Source organism: Eriocheir sinensis, chromosome 4 (assembly GCF_024679095.1).
Source record: "Eriocheir sinensis breed Jianghai 21 chromosome 4, ASM2467909v1, whole genome shotgun sequence".
In the NCBI taxonomy this organism is placed as follows: Eukaryota; Metazoa; Arthropoda; class Malacostraca; order Decapoda; family Varunidae; genus Eriocheir; species Eriocheir sinensis.
This window is the reverse complement of record NC_066512.1, coordinates 28409512-28428261: the sequence shown is the minus strand read 5'-3', so window position 1 is coordinate 28428261 and position 18750 is coordinate 28409512. Positions and strand designations below refer to the sequence as shown.

At 44.9% G+C, this 18750-nt stretch overlaps 1 protein-coding gene and 1 long non-coding RNA gene across 9 annotated transcripts in view; one reads left to right on the top strand and one right to left on the bottom strand.

The window, feature by feature from the left end:
* Positions 1 to 18750, top strand: part of LOC126981882 (uncharacterized) — a 76772-nt gene that overhangs the window by 667 nt on the left and 57355 nt on the right. The window contains exons 1-6 of one of the 8 annotated variants that reach the window (XM_050833502.1): positions 1 to 685; positions 2348 to 2466; positions 3084 to 3232; positions 6216 to 6242; positions 7954 to 8013; positions 12582 to 12641. The exon at positions 1 to 685 is cut by the window's left edge and continues 667 nt beyond it. In XM_050833502.1, coding sequence (XP_050689459.1) covers positions 1 to 685; positions 2348 to 2466; positions 3084 to 3232; positions 6216 to 6242; positions 7954 to 8013; positions 12582 to 12641 — 1100 coding nt within the window. The remainder of the gene's footprint in view (positions 686 to 2347; positions 2467 to 3083; positions 3233 to 6215; positions 6243 to 7953; positions 8014 to 12581; positions 12642 to 18750) is intronic. The other 7 variants (XM_050833527.1, XM_050833520.1, XM_050833510.1 and 4 more) reach the window with 7 other exon arrangements.
* On the bottom strand, positions 3504 to 6208 carry LOC126981923 (uncharacterized). Its single transcript, XR_007734352.1, has 2 exons — positions 5048 to 6208; positions 3504 to 4908 (listed from the first exon to the last, which is right to left on the bottom strand). It is a non-coding gene; the product is annotated as an uncharacterized LOC126981923 (long non-coding RNA).

Genomic DNA, 18750 nt, shown 5'->3' with positions numbered 1-18750 from the left:
GACGAGTACGGCGACCCGTCCCTCGGCTACGAGTTTGTGCACAACCAGGCTTTGGACGGCCCCGGCCTGGACAACGCCCAGGCGCTGCTGTACCAGCTGCAGGGCCTGGGTGTGCGCGTCAACGAGGACTACCTCACCCTCGACCTGGACCTGTCGGCCTCCCGCAGCGCCAGCCTAACCAGCGTGTCCGACGAAGGCAGCGTCGCCGACGAGCACGAGCTACACGGCGCTTGGCTCTCTACGGCGCTGAGCCGCGCCAGGAAGGCTCCGCTGGCTATGGCCCCGAAGGACGCTACCGCCGCCCTGTTCCCGCGGGTGTCGGGTACGCAGGAGGACGACGTATTCCTGGACTGCCACGAGCACGAGGTGGCGGAGGCGGAAATCCTGCCGTCGGGCGGCGTCAAGGTCACTTACGAGAATTACAGGAAGGAGTACCGCCCGAAGATCAGCCCGCACCACAACTACGTCAGGTTCCTGGAGACGGTGCCGAGCGGCGCCGCGTCGGAGGAGCCGCTGAGCCTGGGCCAGGAGGCCGCAGGGGCTGCCGCTCCGCCAGCACCACATCTCACCCTGGAGGACCGCTACCGCCGCGTGCTGCAGGCCCTCCAGCGCGGCGCGCGGCTCTCCGACGAGAAGATGCGGAGCCTGTCCGCCAAGTACGCCAGGAAGCTGCGGCGGCTGCTAGGTGAGAACGTGTGACGGGATTACCGCAAACCCGCCGCTGGGCACTGCGCGTGACAACGACGTGCGCGACGACTCCCGCCGCCTCCAGACGAGTGTAGAGAGGTGTCAATGTGTGCCGAAGCTCCGACGCCGCGTGACACACGCTGTTCACGAGGTTCATGTCACGTTGGGGGGCTTTGAGGCGGAGGCGTGCGCTGAAAGGAGAGGAGGAGGGGGGGGGTCATACAGAAGTTGAATGTGTTTGTTGTAGTACTCTGTTATACTAGCTGTGAGAGAGAGAGCATGAATGAGTGAGTGAGTGAATGAGTAAGGTACCAATAAGAAGAGTATAGAAGGGCTTAAATTAATGATTAATAATAATAATAATAATAATAATGACAATAATAGCTGGGGTCGCCAGGGACATAATGAAATGCTCAACAGTCAATCCCAACTCATGTCCACTTCCACTCTTAACCACTCACCTGCACCCAGTCACTTCACCTCTAATGCCAGTCTACCCCACCTCGCCTCCAGTCACCAGTCACTTCACCCCCATTTTCAGTCTATCTCTTCTCCACTCATAACCACTCACCTCTATCCAGTCACTTCTCTAATGCCAGTTTACCCCACCTCATATTTAGTCAGAAGTCACTTCACTCTTAATGCCAGTCTACTCTGTCTCATCTCTACTCCTGACCACTCACCTCTTCCCAGTCACTTCACTTCTAATGCCAGTCTACCCTACCTATCCTGCACCAGTCACTTCACTTCTAATGCCAGTCTACCCTACCTATCCTGCACCAGTCACTTCACTTCTAATGCCAGTCTACCCTACCTATCCTGCACCAGTCACTTCACTTCTAATGCCAGTCTCCCCTACCTAACCAGCACCAGTCACTTCACTTCTAATGCCAGTCTACCCTACCTATCCTGCACCAGTCACTTCACTTCTAATGCCAGTCTACCCTACCTATCCTGCACCAGTCACTTCACTTCTAATGCCAGTCTACCCTACCTATCCTGCACCAGTCACTTCACTTCTAATGCCAGTCTACCCTACCTATCCTGCACCAGTCACTTCACTTCTAATGCCAGTCTACCCTACCTATCCTGCACCAGTCACTTCACTCTTAATACCAGTCTGTTCTATCTCATATCTTCTCTTGGCCACTCACTTCCACCCAGTCACTTCACCTAAGGCCAGTCCCCCTCTCTCCCTCTTTCACTTTCTTCCTCTCTCTCTCTTATTTCCTCTCTCTCTCTCCCTCACAATTATTTCCTCTCTTTTTTCCATGATTTCATTGCTAACTGTCTCTTATTTCCTTTCTCTCTCATGTCCAGTCGCCAGTCACTTCACTTCTAATGCCAGTCGTCCCCACCTCATGTCTATTCGTAACCACTCACTTCAGCCAGTCCTTCCACCCCTACTTGCACTCCACCTCACCTCATGCTCAGTCATCACCTGCTTCACCCTTTATGCTGGTCTGCCCAACCTCATGTCTTGACCATCCACAAGTCACTTCACTCATAATGCCAGTTCACATCATCTCATCTCCACACCTGACCACTCACTGTCACTTCACCCCTCATAAAGTTAAGTAATGTTGGGGGCATACACTATAGCTGCGCGTGGCCTCAGTGCTCATCTCGGTCGCGTTCTAATGTAATTCTGTTTTTCCAGCCGAGGAGGTGACCTACGATGCCGTGACTCCCGACAGTGGGGTGCACGAGAGCTTCAACGCACTCTCACCCGAGGAGCAGGAGAAGCTACGCGAGGAATGGAAGGCGGAGCTCGCCAAGGTAACGCCTTGTCCAGTGATCTTTGGCCAGTTCTACAGTCAAAATCTGTGTCATTGTAAGCACTCAAATTGCTAAATTGATGCCAATTTAGCAACCTTACCGAGATCTATCATCTAGCACCAATTAGCAGCACTGTTTGATCTTCCCACTTTCTTATTTTGGTGAATGACTTGAAAAAAAAGGATAATTTACGTATTTTAGCAAGGTCATAGTAATATTAGAGAGATGTTGAGATTTTTATTGCAGTAATCTGAAGTATTTTGTTTGATGTAGCAGAATTTTTAGCAACGTTTTGGCATCACTAGACAACAGCCCTCACACTGTTGTTAAGCGGGTTTTTGTTGCCGTTAGCTTGAGCAAGTCTAAGCAAGTTTACTTATGAAATATTTGCACATTATTGATTAACAAACACAGTGACGAAGCATGAATGTATCGATCGTTAATGAATTCGATAATGACTTTCAATGTTAACAAAATCATTAAAGTTTTCCGACTGTCTCTTTTTTCCTCTCTCTCTCACGATCTCTTTAATTTTAGCCACATATACATCACCTTGTTTCCCTTTATTTCCCTTCCTTCCCTTATTTCCCCGCTGACCGTTCCTCTTTGCCCGACAGACGGAGGAGGAGATCCAGACCCTCCGACAGGTGCTGGGGGCTAAAGTTAAGACCGCCCAGGACCTGAAGCGCCGCCTGGGTATCACCGTCTGGCGCGAGTTCACCGAGGACTTCAACAACTCCATGAAGACCGTCCGCGAGTCCCAGCCGTAAGTTTCCCTCTCTTTGTCTAATAGTCTGTTTTATTGTTCTATTTTATTTTAAGCTCAATCGTAATCCTTCCTTCCGTGATACTTCTTAATCCTCCTTTCTGTGTCACTCCTCTTCTCCTCCTCTCCACTTCTTGTTCCTCTACTAGTTTACTTTTGTATGTGTTTTAAGTCCAACTGTAAGACTTTCTCATGCTGTCTATTATCACTGGAGTTGTTATTGGATTTTAAGGTCAGTTGTAAGTCCGTCTCTCCTTCTCTTATCAGTATACTTCATTATTCTTGTCTTGTTTTTCTACTCTATACTTAAGTCTAACTCTCTTTGTCTAGTCGCTCTACTCTATTATTTCATTCACTTTGAGCCCAGTTGTAAGTTCTCTCTCTATTGTCACGCTACTCTATTCTGTTGTTTTATTTTAAGCCCAATTGTAAGTTCTCCTCTTGTCTCTACACTCTATACTTCAGTCCTCCTTTCCTTGTTCCTCTACTCCTTATTATTTTATTCACTACCTAAGCCCAGTTGTAAGTCCTTCTCTCCTCTTTTGTTTTATTATAAGCTCAGTCGTAAGTCCTTCTCACCTTCTCTATTGTGCCGTGCTCTGACTATTTATATGCTTTAAGGATTACTTTGAGATGAGGTCTCAGCTATAAGTCCTTCTCCTGTCCCTCAACCCTAGTATTTTATTCAAGTTAACCCGGTAGCAGCGACGGGCCAAATTTGTGGCTTAACCGTGTAACAGCGACGGGCCACATTTTTGCCATGATATAAACCCCCCAAAAATAGATGATACATAAACTGATCACAAATGCATTGATATATATTATGAGGTGGTTTGCAAGAGCGATGATTTTTTCTCATTAATCCGCTTAGAGGGGCCTTTAAGAAACATGATCCCCGCAGCTACCGGGTTAAGGATTAGTAATTTGAGATGGAGTTCAGTGTCAGGATGTGTTATGTGTGTCAGGGTCTGCATTGTTTCTTTTAGTGGGGTCATGAAATGTTGTTGTTCCCTGTTATTTATTTATTTATTTATTCATATTTCAAGCACTTCACATGTGCACTTGACACCCGTTTTTCATCTGCTTTGCTAACCTGACAGCCCAGCCATTTTCTCTAACAGTTCAAGGGTTTGTTTCACTCACTTTAAGATTCACTCTGCAGTTTGATTTAGTTCTGATGTTGGCACAGTGTGGTTTGAAAGTGTGCTTCTGCTTTACACGAACCAAAAGATGAAAAGAAAGCAATGTGGATGAGAAATGGAAAGGAAACACACAGCAATGTATATCGATGTAGGTGTATTGCATCATACCTCTAGCATCATAGCACAACTACACCTTAATAGAAGAGATCAAAACAGTGTTGCATCATAGGAATACTGCAAGAGCTACATACAAGACATCAAAACAACAGCTTAATAGGAGAGATCAAAACAGTATTGTATTACTGAAAAACAACAACAGCTACATACAAGACATCAAAGCAACAGCTGAATAGAAGATATCAAAACAGCATTGCATCATAAGAAAACAACAACAGCCACATATGAGAAATCAAAACAACAGCTTGATAGGAGAGATCAAAACAGCATTGCATCATAGAAAACAACAACAGCTTTAGAGAAGAGATCAGAACAGTGTTGCGGAGTGGGTCGAGAGTGTGTCCGTGTGCTAACCGCCTGCTTGATGCGGCACTAACACTCCCTTTCCCGGGTGTTGATGGCAAGCTGATGGTGCCATAGGAGAACACATGCTTGATAGGGGAGACCGAGACAGGGTTGAAGTTTTAGCTGGAGTGTATACAAGTGTGTTAACCACCTGCTTGATGCGGCACTAACACTCCCTCTCCTGGGTGTTGACGGCAAGCTGATGATGGCATAGGAGAACACATGCTTGATAGGGGAGACCGAGACAGGGTTGAAGTTTTAGCTGGAAGTGTGTACAAGTGTGTTAACCGCCTGCTTGATGCCGCACTAACACTCCCTCTCCTGGGTGTTGATGGCAAGCTGATGATGCCATAGGAGAACACATGCTTGATAGGGGAGACCGAGGCAGGGTTGAAGTGTTGCCGGAGGTGTGTGCAAGTTTGCTAACCGCCTACTTGGTGTGACGTTTCCCATGTTAGTTTTTATTTTTATTTATTTATTTATTTATTTTTTTTTTTTTAGTACAAAGTGAAGGGAAATAGATTATAATGGAGGTGAAATATTCCTTTTAGCTTTGTGATGTCTGTCTGTCTCCCTCCATTTCCCTCCTTGGCCAGACTCCACTAAACTTTCTCCACTATTTACAAAGCCTGCCTACCCAACTAACTCACTGGTTGGTACATCAATTAGGCTTTATCTAACTTTGCGATGAGTAGATTGAAACATTTTCCATGCATATAGTATCTAATTCTGTGTGTTTCTGTGTATCCTCTCCTCCCGAAAATGACCTCTCTTTTTGGGCACTCCTTTGACCTCTATTCAGGAGCAGTGAGTAGCGGGCTTTTTTTAATATTTTTCTTTGCGCCCCTGAACGGTCTCCTTAGCTGTAAAAAAAAAAAAAAAAAAATTGCTGTGTTTTTCTTTATTTAGCTCATAGAATATAAACAAAAATCCACCTACCTCTTAATTATCTCCCTGGTTCAATCACCCCATTCTATTATTAGGAGCTGAAACATTTCTCTAACACATGATAACTAGCTGTGTGTGTGTGTGTGTTTGTGTGTGTGTTTTATGTTTGTCTTTTCTTTGTTTTACACAGTGCTTACAAAACCCACCTAATCACCAACTAACTAACTGGTTCATATATCTGTCATTATTTAACTTAGTGGGCTTTTTTTTATTATTGTTCTCTTTTTTTGTGTGCCCTTGAGCTGCCTCCTTTGTTGAAAAAAAAAAAAAAAAAAAAAATCCCTTGCATATAATAACTGTGTGTGTATGTGTGTGTGTGTGTGTATATGTATGCGCTCAGTGTTTTATGTCTGTCTTCTCTCTTGTTTTAGCTCACAATATGTACAAAATTTACCAGTGTGAGTATGAGACCCAGATTTTGTCCATCCTAATATTTTTAAGACGCACCCGGCCAGGCTGCAGTAGGTGGAGGGAGGAAGGGGACGCTGTACGGCTTTGGTGGCTCGAAATCATAGTTTAGGGCGATGCAATAGGCCACTGAAAACCCATAGACTAGGAGAGTTCGGCCACCCTCACCACAGGCACCATGTTATCATAGCGTGTTTTGGAGCTCAAGGTACTTCTACAAAATCCTAACCATACCTAGAGTGCCAGAAAACACTAAAGTCATCCCTCAAATAGTACGGTTTCCAATAGTTTGGTTTCGGTTTTATACGGCTTGTCATGGAAGATCTGTTAGGATTTTAAAATTTCCTGCTCGTCGGGAAATTTAAAAATCCTAAAAAATCTTCTTTGAAAATCCACATAAAACCAAAATCGAACTATTGGAAACTGTACTATTTGAGGGACGACTATTGTATCAGCTTCAGTTCGGATTTTGTGTGGCTCCTCTGGTGACAACATGGGGCTTGTGACGACGGTGGCCATGCCCTCCCCGTCTGTGGCTCTGGTGCATCGACGCTTCCCTTGGTGGCACAGACAGGCATGAACTGGGTGGTATAGAAGCATGGCTGTCAATCCTCGGTGGCTTTGTACTGCCTGGTTTGCTGCTGTTGTTGTTTTGTTTGACACGCGCCCCATTTATGTTGTCTATACACTTTTGGTTACGTTGTGTTTCAGGTTGATTATCGTTTGTTTACATATTGTTTGATTCGCTTATTGCATTTTGTCACCCTCGTCATCAAACTGCCTACCGAGTCATTTTCGAGTGATGTCCAGATTTTTGGCGCAGTAAAGTTTTCATCATGTGACGCACCTTTGGGTAGAGTTGCCTTTGTTGTCCAGGGGGGGGGTTCTAAAAGTTACCTTAACATATCTGCCTACGTATATTACAATCCAAATGAGAGATTGAGATCTTGTTTTGATGTCCTGAAAAAAGTAGAAAAAATATCTGAAGTAGTTTCTTGATAAGGGTGACAAAATGGTGATGTTCAGTTTGCATGGAGGGGAAGGCAAGCTCATGATGTGCTCTAGATAATAATAATAATAATAATAATAATAATAATAATAATAATAATAATGACAATTTGCTCTGTATCTCAAGTTACGAAGAATTTCTAAAGAGTCTGTAATGCAATTTAAAAGGAGAGACATGATTTTATTTACTGTAGTTACCGGTGTTGAAGATGCACCCCGTTTTCTTTATCATATTTTGAGAAAACAATGACACCTGTACTTGTCTTAAAACACGTAACAGGTCATGAGTATGGAATCCCTCGGACATTACGTTTATGCATCATGAACTTGCCGTCTCGTATCTCTTTCAAAGATTATTTTTCCAATTCTTGTTTGCTCATTTGTATATATTTTATGTTTTTTCCCTCCCACACCCACCACCTAAGTTAGCCTTCAAAGACCATGGCAAACCTTAGTGCACAGGTGTATTTCTTTCATTGCCAACACGCCCACCCTTGCACCCCAAGCCTTTTCTTATTGCACTTAGGTATTCTTTGATTTCCACCTCCCCCCCACATTTTTTTCCCTCTGTAAGTTAGTCGTAAACCCCTGCAACCCGAGCCCTTTCTTAGCGCACTTTTCCCCCTGCGATGCTTTGTGTGGTGTGTGTGGTGGTGCTGCCGGGCTGCTGTGCGTGTGGTGTTGGTGGGCCAGGGTGCAGAAGGCCAATGAGGTCATCACAGAGATTCAGGAAGCTGTCTCCAGTGCACCCCTGTAAGTACCGATCATGTCCTACACACACACACACACACACACACACACACTCACTTAGTTATCTGCCTGGCCTTCCCCTTCCTTCCTCCCTTCCTTTCCCCCTCGAGTCACTTGCCTGGCCTGCCCCTTCCACCCTTCCTTCGTCCCTTCCTTCCTTCCCTCCTCGTTTCCAGCCTCCCTTTCCCTCTCCTTTAGTCCATTGCTTGGCCTTCCTCTTCCCTTCCTTCCTCCTTTCCTTCCCTCCCTTTCTTCCCTTCTCATGACCTTCCCGCCCTTCCCTTCCTTTCTGCCTTCCTTGTGACCTGCCTCTCAGTGCACTCTTGAAGGCCCCAAAATAACTGTTCCATGACCATATTATTATGTTAAAACATCTTATAAACTATCTTATTCTATCATATATTTAATTAATGCAAAGTTTTCCCTGTTACTGCAGCCTGCTAGTTTGCATTTTACATAAGAAGGCTCAAAATGGGGTCAAATCTTCCTTGTAAACATTATTATCTTATTATTTTTTGTGTTGCTGAGTTTTTGCTAATATAATACAGTCTGTTTACATTTTCATAACAAGGTTCAATAGGGTCAAATTTTGCTTGTTTCCATTATATTATATCTAACTATTTTTTGTGTTGCTGAGTTTTTGCTAATATAATACAGCCTGTTTGTTTACATTTTCATAACAAGGTTCAATAGGGTCAACTCTTCCTTGTAACCATTCAGAATTGCAGTGTCCTCCTTCCCTTCCCTCCCTCATTTTTTTGACTTTTCTTTCTAATAGTAAGGAATTCTGTTGCTCTTTTTACATAACAAGTCTCATAATAGGGTCACATCTTCCTTATAATCATTCAAATGTGCACTGAGTTTGTCCCTGTCCCTTCCCTTCCCTCCTTCTTTCTTTTCTTTCAAGTAGTAGAGAATTTTGTTGCACTTTTTACATAACGCGTAACATCTTCCTTATAACTACTTAAATGTGCACTGAGTTTGTCCCTGTCCCTTCCCTTCCCTCCTTCTTTCTTCTTTTCTTTCAAGTAGTAGAGAATTTTGTTGCATTTTTACATAACAAGAATTGCACTGAGTCTGCCCTCCCTCCATCCCTCCCATCTTTTCTTTTTCTTGTAGTAATGAATCTTGTGCTGCTTCGTGAATAGTCTTGTTTCCATGTTTATATTTTATGCCTGACAATGATATGCTTTCTCATTTGATTTTATGCTTATTGATGATATTATGCTTTCTTGTTGGTGTGATTTCTTATGCTTTTACGAGTACGTGAGTGATGTTTTCAAATTTATCTTCTTATGATGTGATGATTATATTCTGAATCCTCTACCTGACCTGTTGTTTTCAAGAGGCGAAGGTAAGTGGTTGAGAAGTGTTGTGTTGCCTCCCCTCTCAGCCAGCCTTGTGCATACGCTTGTCTTGTGGAGAGAGAGAGGGAGGTAAGATATGTATACTATATGGCTTGTGTTTTCCAGCATATACAGTACTTGTTTGTTGAGAGAAGAAGGGTGTGTCATATGCTTAATGTATGGTAAGACTGGGAGGGAACAGGGGACACCTCTTAAGGGTATTGTCTCAAGTAAGCAACGTGACATATAAGATTTGATGTGTATGAGGAAAGATTAACCTGGTAGCAGCGACAGGCCAGATTTGTGGCTTTACTGTGTAGCAGCGACGGGCCAAATTTGTGGCTTTACCATGTAGCAGCGACGGGCCAAATTTGTGGCTTAGCAGTGTAACGGGTCAAATTTGTGGCTTTACTGTAGCAGTGATTTGGCCAAATTTGTGGCTTTACCGTGTAGCAGTGACGGGCCAAATTTGTGGCTTTACCGTGTAGCAGCGACAGGCCAAATTTGTGCCACGATATAACCCCCCCAAAAAGATGATACATAATCTGATCACAAATGCTTTGATATATATTATGAAATGGTTTGTGTGAGGGATGATGTTTTCTCATTTTTCTCGCTTAGAGGGACCATTAAGAAACATGATCCCCGCTGCTACTGGGTTAATACATGTTGGAGTCTAAATGCAACATCATCCTATACTTGGGATTATTGGTTTGAGGGAGAGAGAGGGAGGGAGGGAGGGAAGGAGAGAGAGAGAGGAAGGGCAGCACCAGTTGACAGGGTGTGTGAGAGTGAGCCAGGGAGAGAGAGGGAAAGAAGGAAGGTGGAAAGAAAGTGTCAGAACCAATTGCCAGGGAGTGACAGAAAGAAAAAGAGGGAAAGTGGGAGGCAAGGAAAGAGTGTGGGAGAGAGGGGAAAGAGGGAGGGAAGGAGAGGGCAGCACCAGTTGACAAGGGGAAAAAGAGAGAGAAAAGGGGAGACGGAGGGCGAGGGAAGCAGTAGTCGATTGACAAGGTGTAATATTTCTGTCGGTCCTATCTTCCAATCTTTGTCTTGTCGGCCCAGCACAGCGCTCTAGAGTTGATGTAATTTCCACCATATCTCTCTACGACACTTGCAAATAATAGTTCACAGCTGTTGATTGCTTAATTGACTGATTGATTAGCATGTGCAGTCATAGCGCCCAGCTCTTCAAAGCTCTCTTGTCGTGTGAGATGTAAGACGTGACGTGGGGTCCAGAAAGTGTCTTGAAGTAGTGTGTGCATATTGCGATTCATAAAGTGCTTTTGTATGTGTGTGTGTGTGTGGGTGGGTGTTTGTATCCTCTTAGGGACTGAAAACTTAGATACACATACAAGCTTTTGCCGTCATTTTTGCATTCCTCTCCTACTAGTGGTGTTGCCCAAGCCAGATGTGCTTATGCCTCTCGGCTCCCAAGAACATGTATTTGTCAGGTAATTAATTAAGGGGGGGTCGACTTAAATTTAAAACAAATACATTCACTTATTCTTGAGATATATAAACAAGGGTTAGGATTTTGTTTTAAGCTAGGGGATGTTAATAGAGAGAAGAACAATGGTTTAATGGAAGAGACACTGAAAGAAAATGGGGTTAGGGTTGCCGGGAGTGAGGTTTAAGGGGGGCTACTCTAAAGTTAAGGGAAAATGGGGTCAGGGTTGCCGGGGGTGAGGGTTAAGAGGGCTACTCTAAAATTAAGGGAAAATGGGGTCAGGGTTGCCAGGGGTGAGGTTTGAGAGGGCTACTCTTAAATAAAGGGAAAATGGGGTCAGGGTTGCTGGGGGCGAGGTTTAAGGGGAGCTACTCTAAAATTATGGGAAAATGGGGTCAGGGTTGCCTTAAGGAAGAACACGCAGGACTTTGCTTTCATTTTTCATCCTCTGTTGTGTTGGCAATATAAAGCACTTGGAGGGTAGGTACAGCATATGCTTCTGCCTCTTGCAAACAGTAGTAATCCAGCTGTGTGTGTTGGGCTCATACCCTCAACCATTTCACGGATCACACACCCACATTCAATAAGGCTTTTGTAGAGGATGCTGTTTTAGTATTTCCATGGGTAGTTTCATGAGCTTAGTGATAGTATGACAAGGCTTCCTTTTGCACCATTTACGTAAAAATCACTCATGAGAACTCGACGTATCTCCTTATCAAATGTTGCAGCTTGATTTTTATTTCAGTTAGATTTTTAGACATTTTTAATTTAGTTTAGTGAGACACACCAAAGGATGTTGAGGAGACTTCTTATTTGTAAATGTTCCAGATTGTTTAGTTCATCCCAAAGTATTGAAAACATTCCTTGCACTGTGAGTTGTGTATTCATAACTTGGAATTGTTCTTTGGTTCAGTAGGAGAAGAAGCACCCAGGAATATTGATGAGAAACCTTATCACATCTTGCAGGTTAATTAGTTCATCCCAAAGTATTGAAAACATTCCTTGCACTGTGAGTTGTGTATTCATAACTTGGAATTGTTCTTTGGTTCAGTAAGAGAAGAAGCACAAAGGAATATTGATGAGAAACCTTATCACATCTTGCAGGTTATTTAGGTCACCCCAAAGTATTGAAAACATTCCTTGCACTGTGAGTTGTGTATTCATAGCTTGGAATTGTTCTTTGGTTCGGTAAGAGATGAAGCACAAAGGAATATTATTTAGAAACCTTATCACATCTTGCAGGTTATTTAGGTCACCCCAAAGTATTGAAAACATTCCTTGCACTGTGAGTTGTGTATTCATAACTTGGAATTGTTCTTTGGTTCGGTAAGAGATGAAGCACAAAGGAATATTGATGAGAAACCTTATCACATGTTGCAGGTTATTTAGGTCACCCCAAAGTATTGAAAACATTCCTTGCACTGTGAGTTGTGTATTCATAGCTTGGAATTGTTCTTTGGTTCATTAAGAGAAGAAGCACCCAAGAATAGTATTTAGAAGTAGTATTCATAACCTAGACTTGATTATTAGTTTATTGAGAAGTAAATGAAGTGTATTTTTACAGTTTATTCATAACATAAATTTGATTATTAGTTCATTGAGAAAAAGCAAGTGAAGTTGATGACAAGAGACCTTATCGAATGTTACACCTTGGATCTTCATACCAGAACAGTCACCAGGTTCCCAGCACCCATACTCTATATTGACCTTAAGATACATTGAACCTCTTGACTCGTAGTGAACTTCAACTCTACATGCATTGATCAACCCCACAGATATAGGAGGTTGTCGGGGACTTTCTCGGACCTTGGGGAGGCCATAACCCAGCAGCCCGTGTGAGTAGGTGACTTGACCGGGGCGTCTGATGGGCTGTTTTTGTGCACTGCCCCCCCTCCCCCATCCCCCCCCATACTAACACGCCACCCCCTTCCCTCCCTGCTTACTCCCCATGACTGTACAGCTTACCACGTTTGGCTGTCTACTCACAGGATAGTTTAAAGAATGTGTGTGTGTGTGTGTGTGTGTGTGTGATGGACTGATTCTAACTCTACTCCTTTTCCCCTCCTTATCTCCCTGTTGTCTTCCCCTCCCTCTCCCTTCTATCGTTCCCCTTCCTCTCCCTTCTTCCTTAGTTCCCCTCCCTCTCATCCTTCCTCCCTCTTGTCTTTCCTAATCTCTCCTCTATTGTTCTCCTTCCTCTCCCTTCTTCCTTAGTTCCCCTCCCTCTCATCCTTCCTCCCTCTTGTCTTTCCTAACCTCTCTCCTCGATCGTTCTCCTTCCTCTCCCTTCTTCCTTAGTTCCCCTCCCTCTTGTCTTTCCTAACCTCCCTCCTTTCCTCCTCCTCCTCCTCCTCCTCCCCTCCCCCCTTTCCACACACTTAACCCTTTCAGTGTGACTTACTTCCCAAAGACTGTACAGTTTAACATGTTTTGCTAACCACTTACAGGATAGAGTTACTTTAAACAGTGTGTGTGTGTGTGTGTGTGTGTGTGTGTGTGTGTGTGTGTGTGTGTGTGTGTGTGTGTGTGTGTGTGTGTGTGATGGACTGACGCTGCTACTAACAACTGCCATGGCTTACAACTTTAGCCTATAAGTGAAGTGTCTGTTTGGTGCTATAGTCACAGTGTGGGTCAGGAATGTCCTAAATTGATATCATGAGTATGCATGGTAATAGAGTGTGGTATATATATATGCATGAGTTCTTTTTCTACAGTAAAAGAAGCATTTCAGTGGTAAAAACAAACACACAGACACCACAGTAGGGAAGGAAAATAGGAGGAGGAGGAGGAGGAGGAAAAAAGAGAGAGAGGAGATAAGGACATGGGAAGAAGAGAAGAGGAAAAAGAGGTGGAGGTGAAGAAAGAAGGAAGGATAAGGGAAGGAAAAGAGGAGGAGGAGGAGGAGGAGGAAAAGGAGTGTTAGAAAGGAAAAAATAAGAGGAGGGGGAAAGGAAGGAAGAAGAGAGAGAGAGAGAGAGAGAGAGAGAGAGAGAGAGAGAGAGAGAGAGAAAGGAAAAGGAGGGGAAAGCAAAATAGTTTAAAAAAACCCCAGAAGGAACATAAATTAGAAGTGGTATCCGATTCTCTGGTTTCTCTCAATTCTCTTTGTGGTGATGGTGGTGATGGTGATGATAATGGTGTTGAGCCAGTGTGATGATGATAGCTGTGGTGATTGAGGGTTTAAGGACACGCCATGATAAGTGACTGACTCCACACACACGCTGGGACCACTCAAGAGGGATAATGACGCCGAGAATAGACAGAATCCGAACCTCCTGAGGGAATTTGATCCTCTTTTAAGGGGTGTTGGATCCTCTCCTGAAGGGGTTCGATCCTACTCATGTTTGTGTTCATGGAAGAGGAAGAGGAAAATGTTTTGATATGAAAGGGAATGAGAAAAACTGCAGCCTTAGAGAGAGAGAGAGAGAGAGAGAGAGAATAATGCTACTTTGATTCACATTTCCATACATTTTCCCTTCCTATTCCTTCTCTTCCCTTCCCTTCCCTTCCCTTTCCTTTCCTTCCCTTCCCTCATTACTGCCCTTCCCTTCCCATCCTGTCTCGTCCCTCCCCTCCCCTTCCCTTCCCTTCCCTTCCCTTCCTTTCCTTTCCCTTCCCATCCTGTCTCGTCCCTTCCTCCCTTCCCTTCCCTTCCTTCCCTTCCCTCCCTTCCCTCCCTTCCCTTCCTTCCCCTTCCTCCTTCCTCCCTCCCTCCCTCCTCCTTCCTTCCTGTGTTGGCTGGAAACTTGTTCTCTTGTCTGGCCTGAGTATTGCCTCCAGTCTCTCTCTCTCTCTCTCTCTCTCTCTCTCTCTCTCTCTCTCTCTCTCTCTCTCTCTCTCGTAAAATATTCAGCAATCGTTGTTGTTTATGTGCCGACACGGACAGACAGATAGGTAGATAGATAGATAGATAGATAGATAGACAGGTGAGAGTAGAGAGAGAGAGAGAGAGAGAGAGAGAGAGAGAGATGGATGTTTTGTTGTTGTTGTTGTTGTTTTATTGTCCAGAAGGGAATCACCACCACCATCACCACCACCACCATCACCACTACCACCACCACCATCACCACCACCACCATCACCACTACCATTTAATTATTTATATACTTTTTTTTTTGCTCCGCCATTTACGAAATACAAAGGGAGGAAGGAAGGAAAAATATATTTCTCTCTCTCTCTCTCTCTCTCTCTCTCTCATTATCCTTGTCTTTTTATCTTTCCTCTTTTCTTTCCTCTATGATAATCCTGTCCTCCTCCTCCTCCTCCTCCTCCTCCTCCTCCTCCTCCTCCTCCTCCTCCATCATTCTCCTCCTATCTCGCCTTTGATCTGCCCTCCACGGAGATATATTGTAGGCGTGAGTGATGGAAGAGGAGGAGGAGGAGGACGAAGGAAGGAAGAAAGGTATATGTTTGAAAAGGAAAATAAAGAGAGAGAAAAGGAAGGGAAAGGAAGAGAAAGAGAAGAGTAAATAGGAAAGAACGAAATGAGAAGAGAAAGAAAAGGGAAGTTGATAAAGAAGGAGAAAGGGAGAGAAAATAAACGGTAATAAAGAAAGGGAAGAAAATGGAAGGAATGAAAGAAAATGAAAATGAAGGGAAGGGAAGGAAAAAGGAAGGAAAAGGGAGACATGTTAGAAAGGTAGGAAGGAAAGGGAAGGGAAAGAAAGGGAAGACGAGGAAAGGAAAGGAAAATGAAGGGAAGGAAAAGGAAGGAAAAAAGAAGAAAGCATAATAATTTTGCATTGTGAGAAAAAAATGATGAGAGAGAGAGAGAGAGAGAGAGAGAGAGAGAGAGAGAGAATGTTTGTCTTTTGCTGTTTGACGGAGGAGGAGGAGAGGGGAGTGTTGGAAGAGAAGGAGGAGGGAGAGGAAGAGGAGTGAATGGAATAGGAGGAAGAACTGGAAGAGGAGGAGGAGGAGGAGGAGGAAGAGCTACACTTGTTGACAGCGACAGCCAAGAGAGTTAAAAAAAAAAACACTCTCTCTCTCTCTCTCTCTCTCTCTCTCTCTCTCTCTCTCTCTCTCTCTCTCTCTCTCTCTCTCTCTCTCTCTGAAAGTGACTTAGGATAGGAGAGAGAGAGAGAGAGAGAGAGAGAGAGAGAGAGAGAGAGAGAGAGAGAATAAAGCCAGTTTGATCCCTTCCCTTTTCCCTTCTCTCCCTGCCCTTCCCTTCCCTTTTCATTCCCATCCCTTCCCTAACTTCCCTTTTCCTTTCTTTCCCTTCCCTAACCTCTCTCTTGTGTGTGTGTGTGTGTGTGTGTGTGTGTGTGTGTGTGTGTGTGTCCTATCCATTATATCCTGGGAGTCCTTCAGGATACTAAGGTGCAATCTGAGGAGGGCAAAGGAAGCATCTCCGGAGGTCACTGCTTGGGATGAATTCTGATGATGCTTAGTGGGAGGAAGGGAAGGAGAGAGAAAGGGAGGATGGAAGGTTAGTGAGGAGTGGAGGAAGGAAGGTAGGATGGAAGGAAGAGGAGAGAAAGAAAGGACGAAGGAGGGAGGGAGAGAGATAAGGAGTTACGGAAGGAAGGAAGAGGAGGAGGGAGGGAGGGAAGGAGGAAGGAAAGAAAGAAAGAAATATAGGAAGGTGAGAAGGAAGGAGAGAGAGAAGGAGAGGGGGGGTAGAGGGAGGTGAAATTCCAACTTATGTGTGAGAAAGGCTTGTTGTTTGGTGTATAAGGAGAGGTTGAGATGGTGGTGGTGGTGGTGGAGGAGGTGGTCTTAGGAAACATGGAAGCCTGGATGAGTGGGCTGCAGAAGAAGAAGAGGAGGAGGAGGAGGAGGAGGAGGAGGAGGAGATAAAGAAGAAGATTAGAAGGGGTCAGTCCCCATTTCGTTCTTCTTCTTCGTCTCCTCTTCCTCCTCCTCCTCCTCCTCCTCTCTTTCCTTTTCCAAATAACAGGCAAGTCCTCCCTTATAAACCCATACGAAAACAACCACAGAAAATGTAAAGAAAGACGAAGTATAAACATTGCTATGGGCGGCCCTTCCTGAACCCTTAGTGGCTGGACGTCGGGAGGTTCGAGACACGAGACAAGTGACCTTCCTTTCCGCCTCCGTATAAGACAATTCGAAACCATCAGCGTACGTTTTCTTTGTTGGCGAAATGGTACGTGGAATCGCTCTCGTTTCCTGTCCTTGCGAATAGATAAGGTTTGGGTAGCAAGTCTTAGGGCCATTGGGGGGCTTCGTGGTGCAGTGGTTAGCACACTCGGCTCACAACTGAGAGAGCCCGGATTCGATTCCCGGGCGGAGTGAAAAAATTTGGGCTGCTTTTCCGATACCCTACACCCCTGTCCAATCAGCAGTGAATGGGTACCAGGTATTAATCGGGGGTTGTGTCCCGTCTAGAATCTGTTCCCTCCTCCTATAATTCCTTCCCCTTCTGTCTCTGTCCGGCATATGACCACAGATGTTGCGCCGACTAAACGAAACTTTGCAACTTACTTTCTTAGGGCCATATTATCAAAGTCTACGAAGGCTATTCAACATTTCGTCGCCCCAAAACACACATTTGACAAGGCTTTCCTAGGAGTTGTGGGCCTTTCCAGGGGTATCTCTCTGGCTCTGGTGGTAGTTTAACCCTTCTTCTGTACCATGAACCTAAAAACACACTCATTAGAACCCGACTGACCTCCTTTTTGGCATTTAGAAATAGTTTATGGGGATGGGGGAGCGTCTAACAATACCGACCTATATCAGTTTCAAGAGGCTCTCGCGGAAGTTGTCGGGGGTTTCCTTGGGTGGTTTCCTGAGCCTGGCGGTACTTTTGCAAGGATCCTACGCCGTGACCTGGACAAACACTTATGACAACCCGACGTAGCTTCTCTCTGGCCTTATATAACGTTCGTAATGAGCCACAAACGTTTGATAATACGAATGTTCAAGTTTTTGTGGTCGGTATTCAAGGAAGTCTGCGGGAATGTCCACCCATGTTTAACTTACCCGCCGTTGTTCTCGTACATTTAGGCACATATAAGAACCAATCCAGTGTTGCTCTCCTCCTCCTCCTCCTCCTCCTCCTGTCCGCTTTTCTCCTCCTCAGGCCACGTGTTTAGAAGTTTTGGAGTCCTGCTGTTGTTGTAGTTTTTTTTGTTTTGTTGTTCTTTTTTTGTTTTGTTGTTGTTCGACCTCTCCTTTGTGTTACTTTTCCCTTCAGTTCAATTCAGTTCACTTACCTTTACTTGACTTAACTTGTCCTCCCCTCGCTTCGCTTTCCTTGCTTTCCCTTACTTTCCCTTGCTTTCCTATCCTTTGACTTCTCTTGGACTCCCTTCCCTCCCCTTCCTTTCCATTCAAAACTCCCCTTTCCTTTCCTTTCCTTTCCTTTCCTTTCCTTTTTTTCCCTTCCCTTTCTTTCCCCTTCCCTTTCTCTCCCCTTCCCTTTCCTCTCTTTCCTTCCCTTCTCTTGGCTTCCTTTCCCTCCCCTTTCCTTTCCTCGCCTTCCCTTGCCTTCCCTTCCCTTCTCTTCCTTTCTCTTCCCCACCCAATCCCATTGTTTCCCTTTCCTTCCCTTTCCCTCCCCTCCCTTCCCTTCCCTTCCCGTTCGTTCTCTTTCCTCTCCTTCCCTTCCCTCTCCTTCCCTTTCCTTCCCTTGCCTTTCCCTTCCTTCCCTTCTCTTCCATTCCCTTCCTTTCCTTCCCTTCCCTTCCCTATCCCAGTTTCCCCTTTCCTTCCCTTCCCTTTCCCTCCCCTCCCTTCCCTTTCCCTCCCTTCCCTTCTCTTCCTTTCCCTTCCTTTCCTACCCTTCCCTTCCCTTCCCTTCCCCCAACTTAATTCGTCTCAGCTCTCTCCTCGCCTCAAGACTTTTACCCTCCCCTTCCTCCCTCCTTCCTTCCTTCCCTCCCTCCCTCCTTCCCTCCCTCCCTCCCTCATTCTTTCCCTTGTTTTAATTATATCGTCTTTCCCTGGAGGTGTTTCGGGAACTTGTGTTTATTTTTTTTG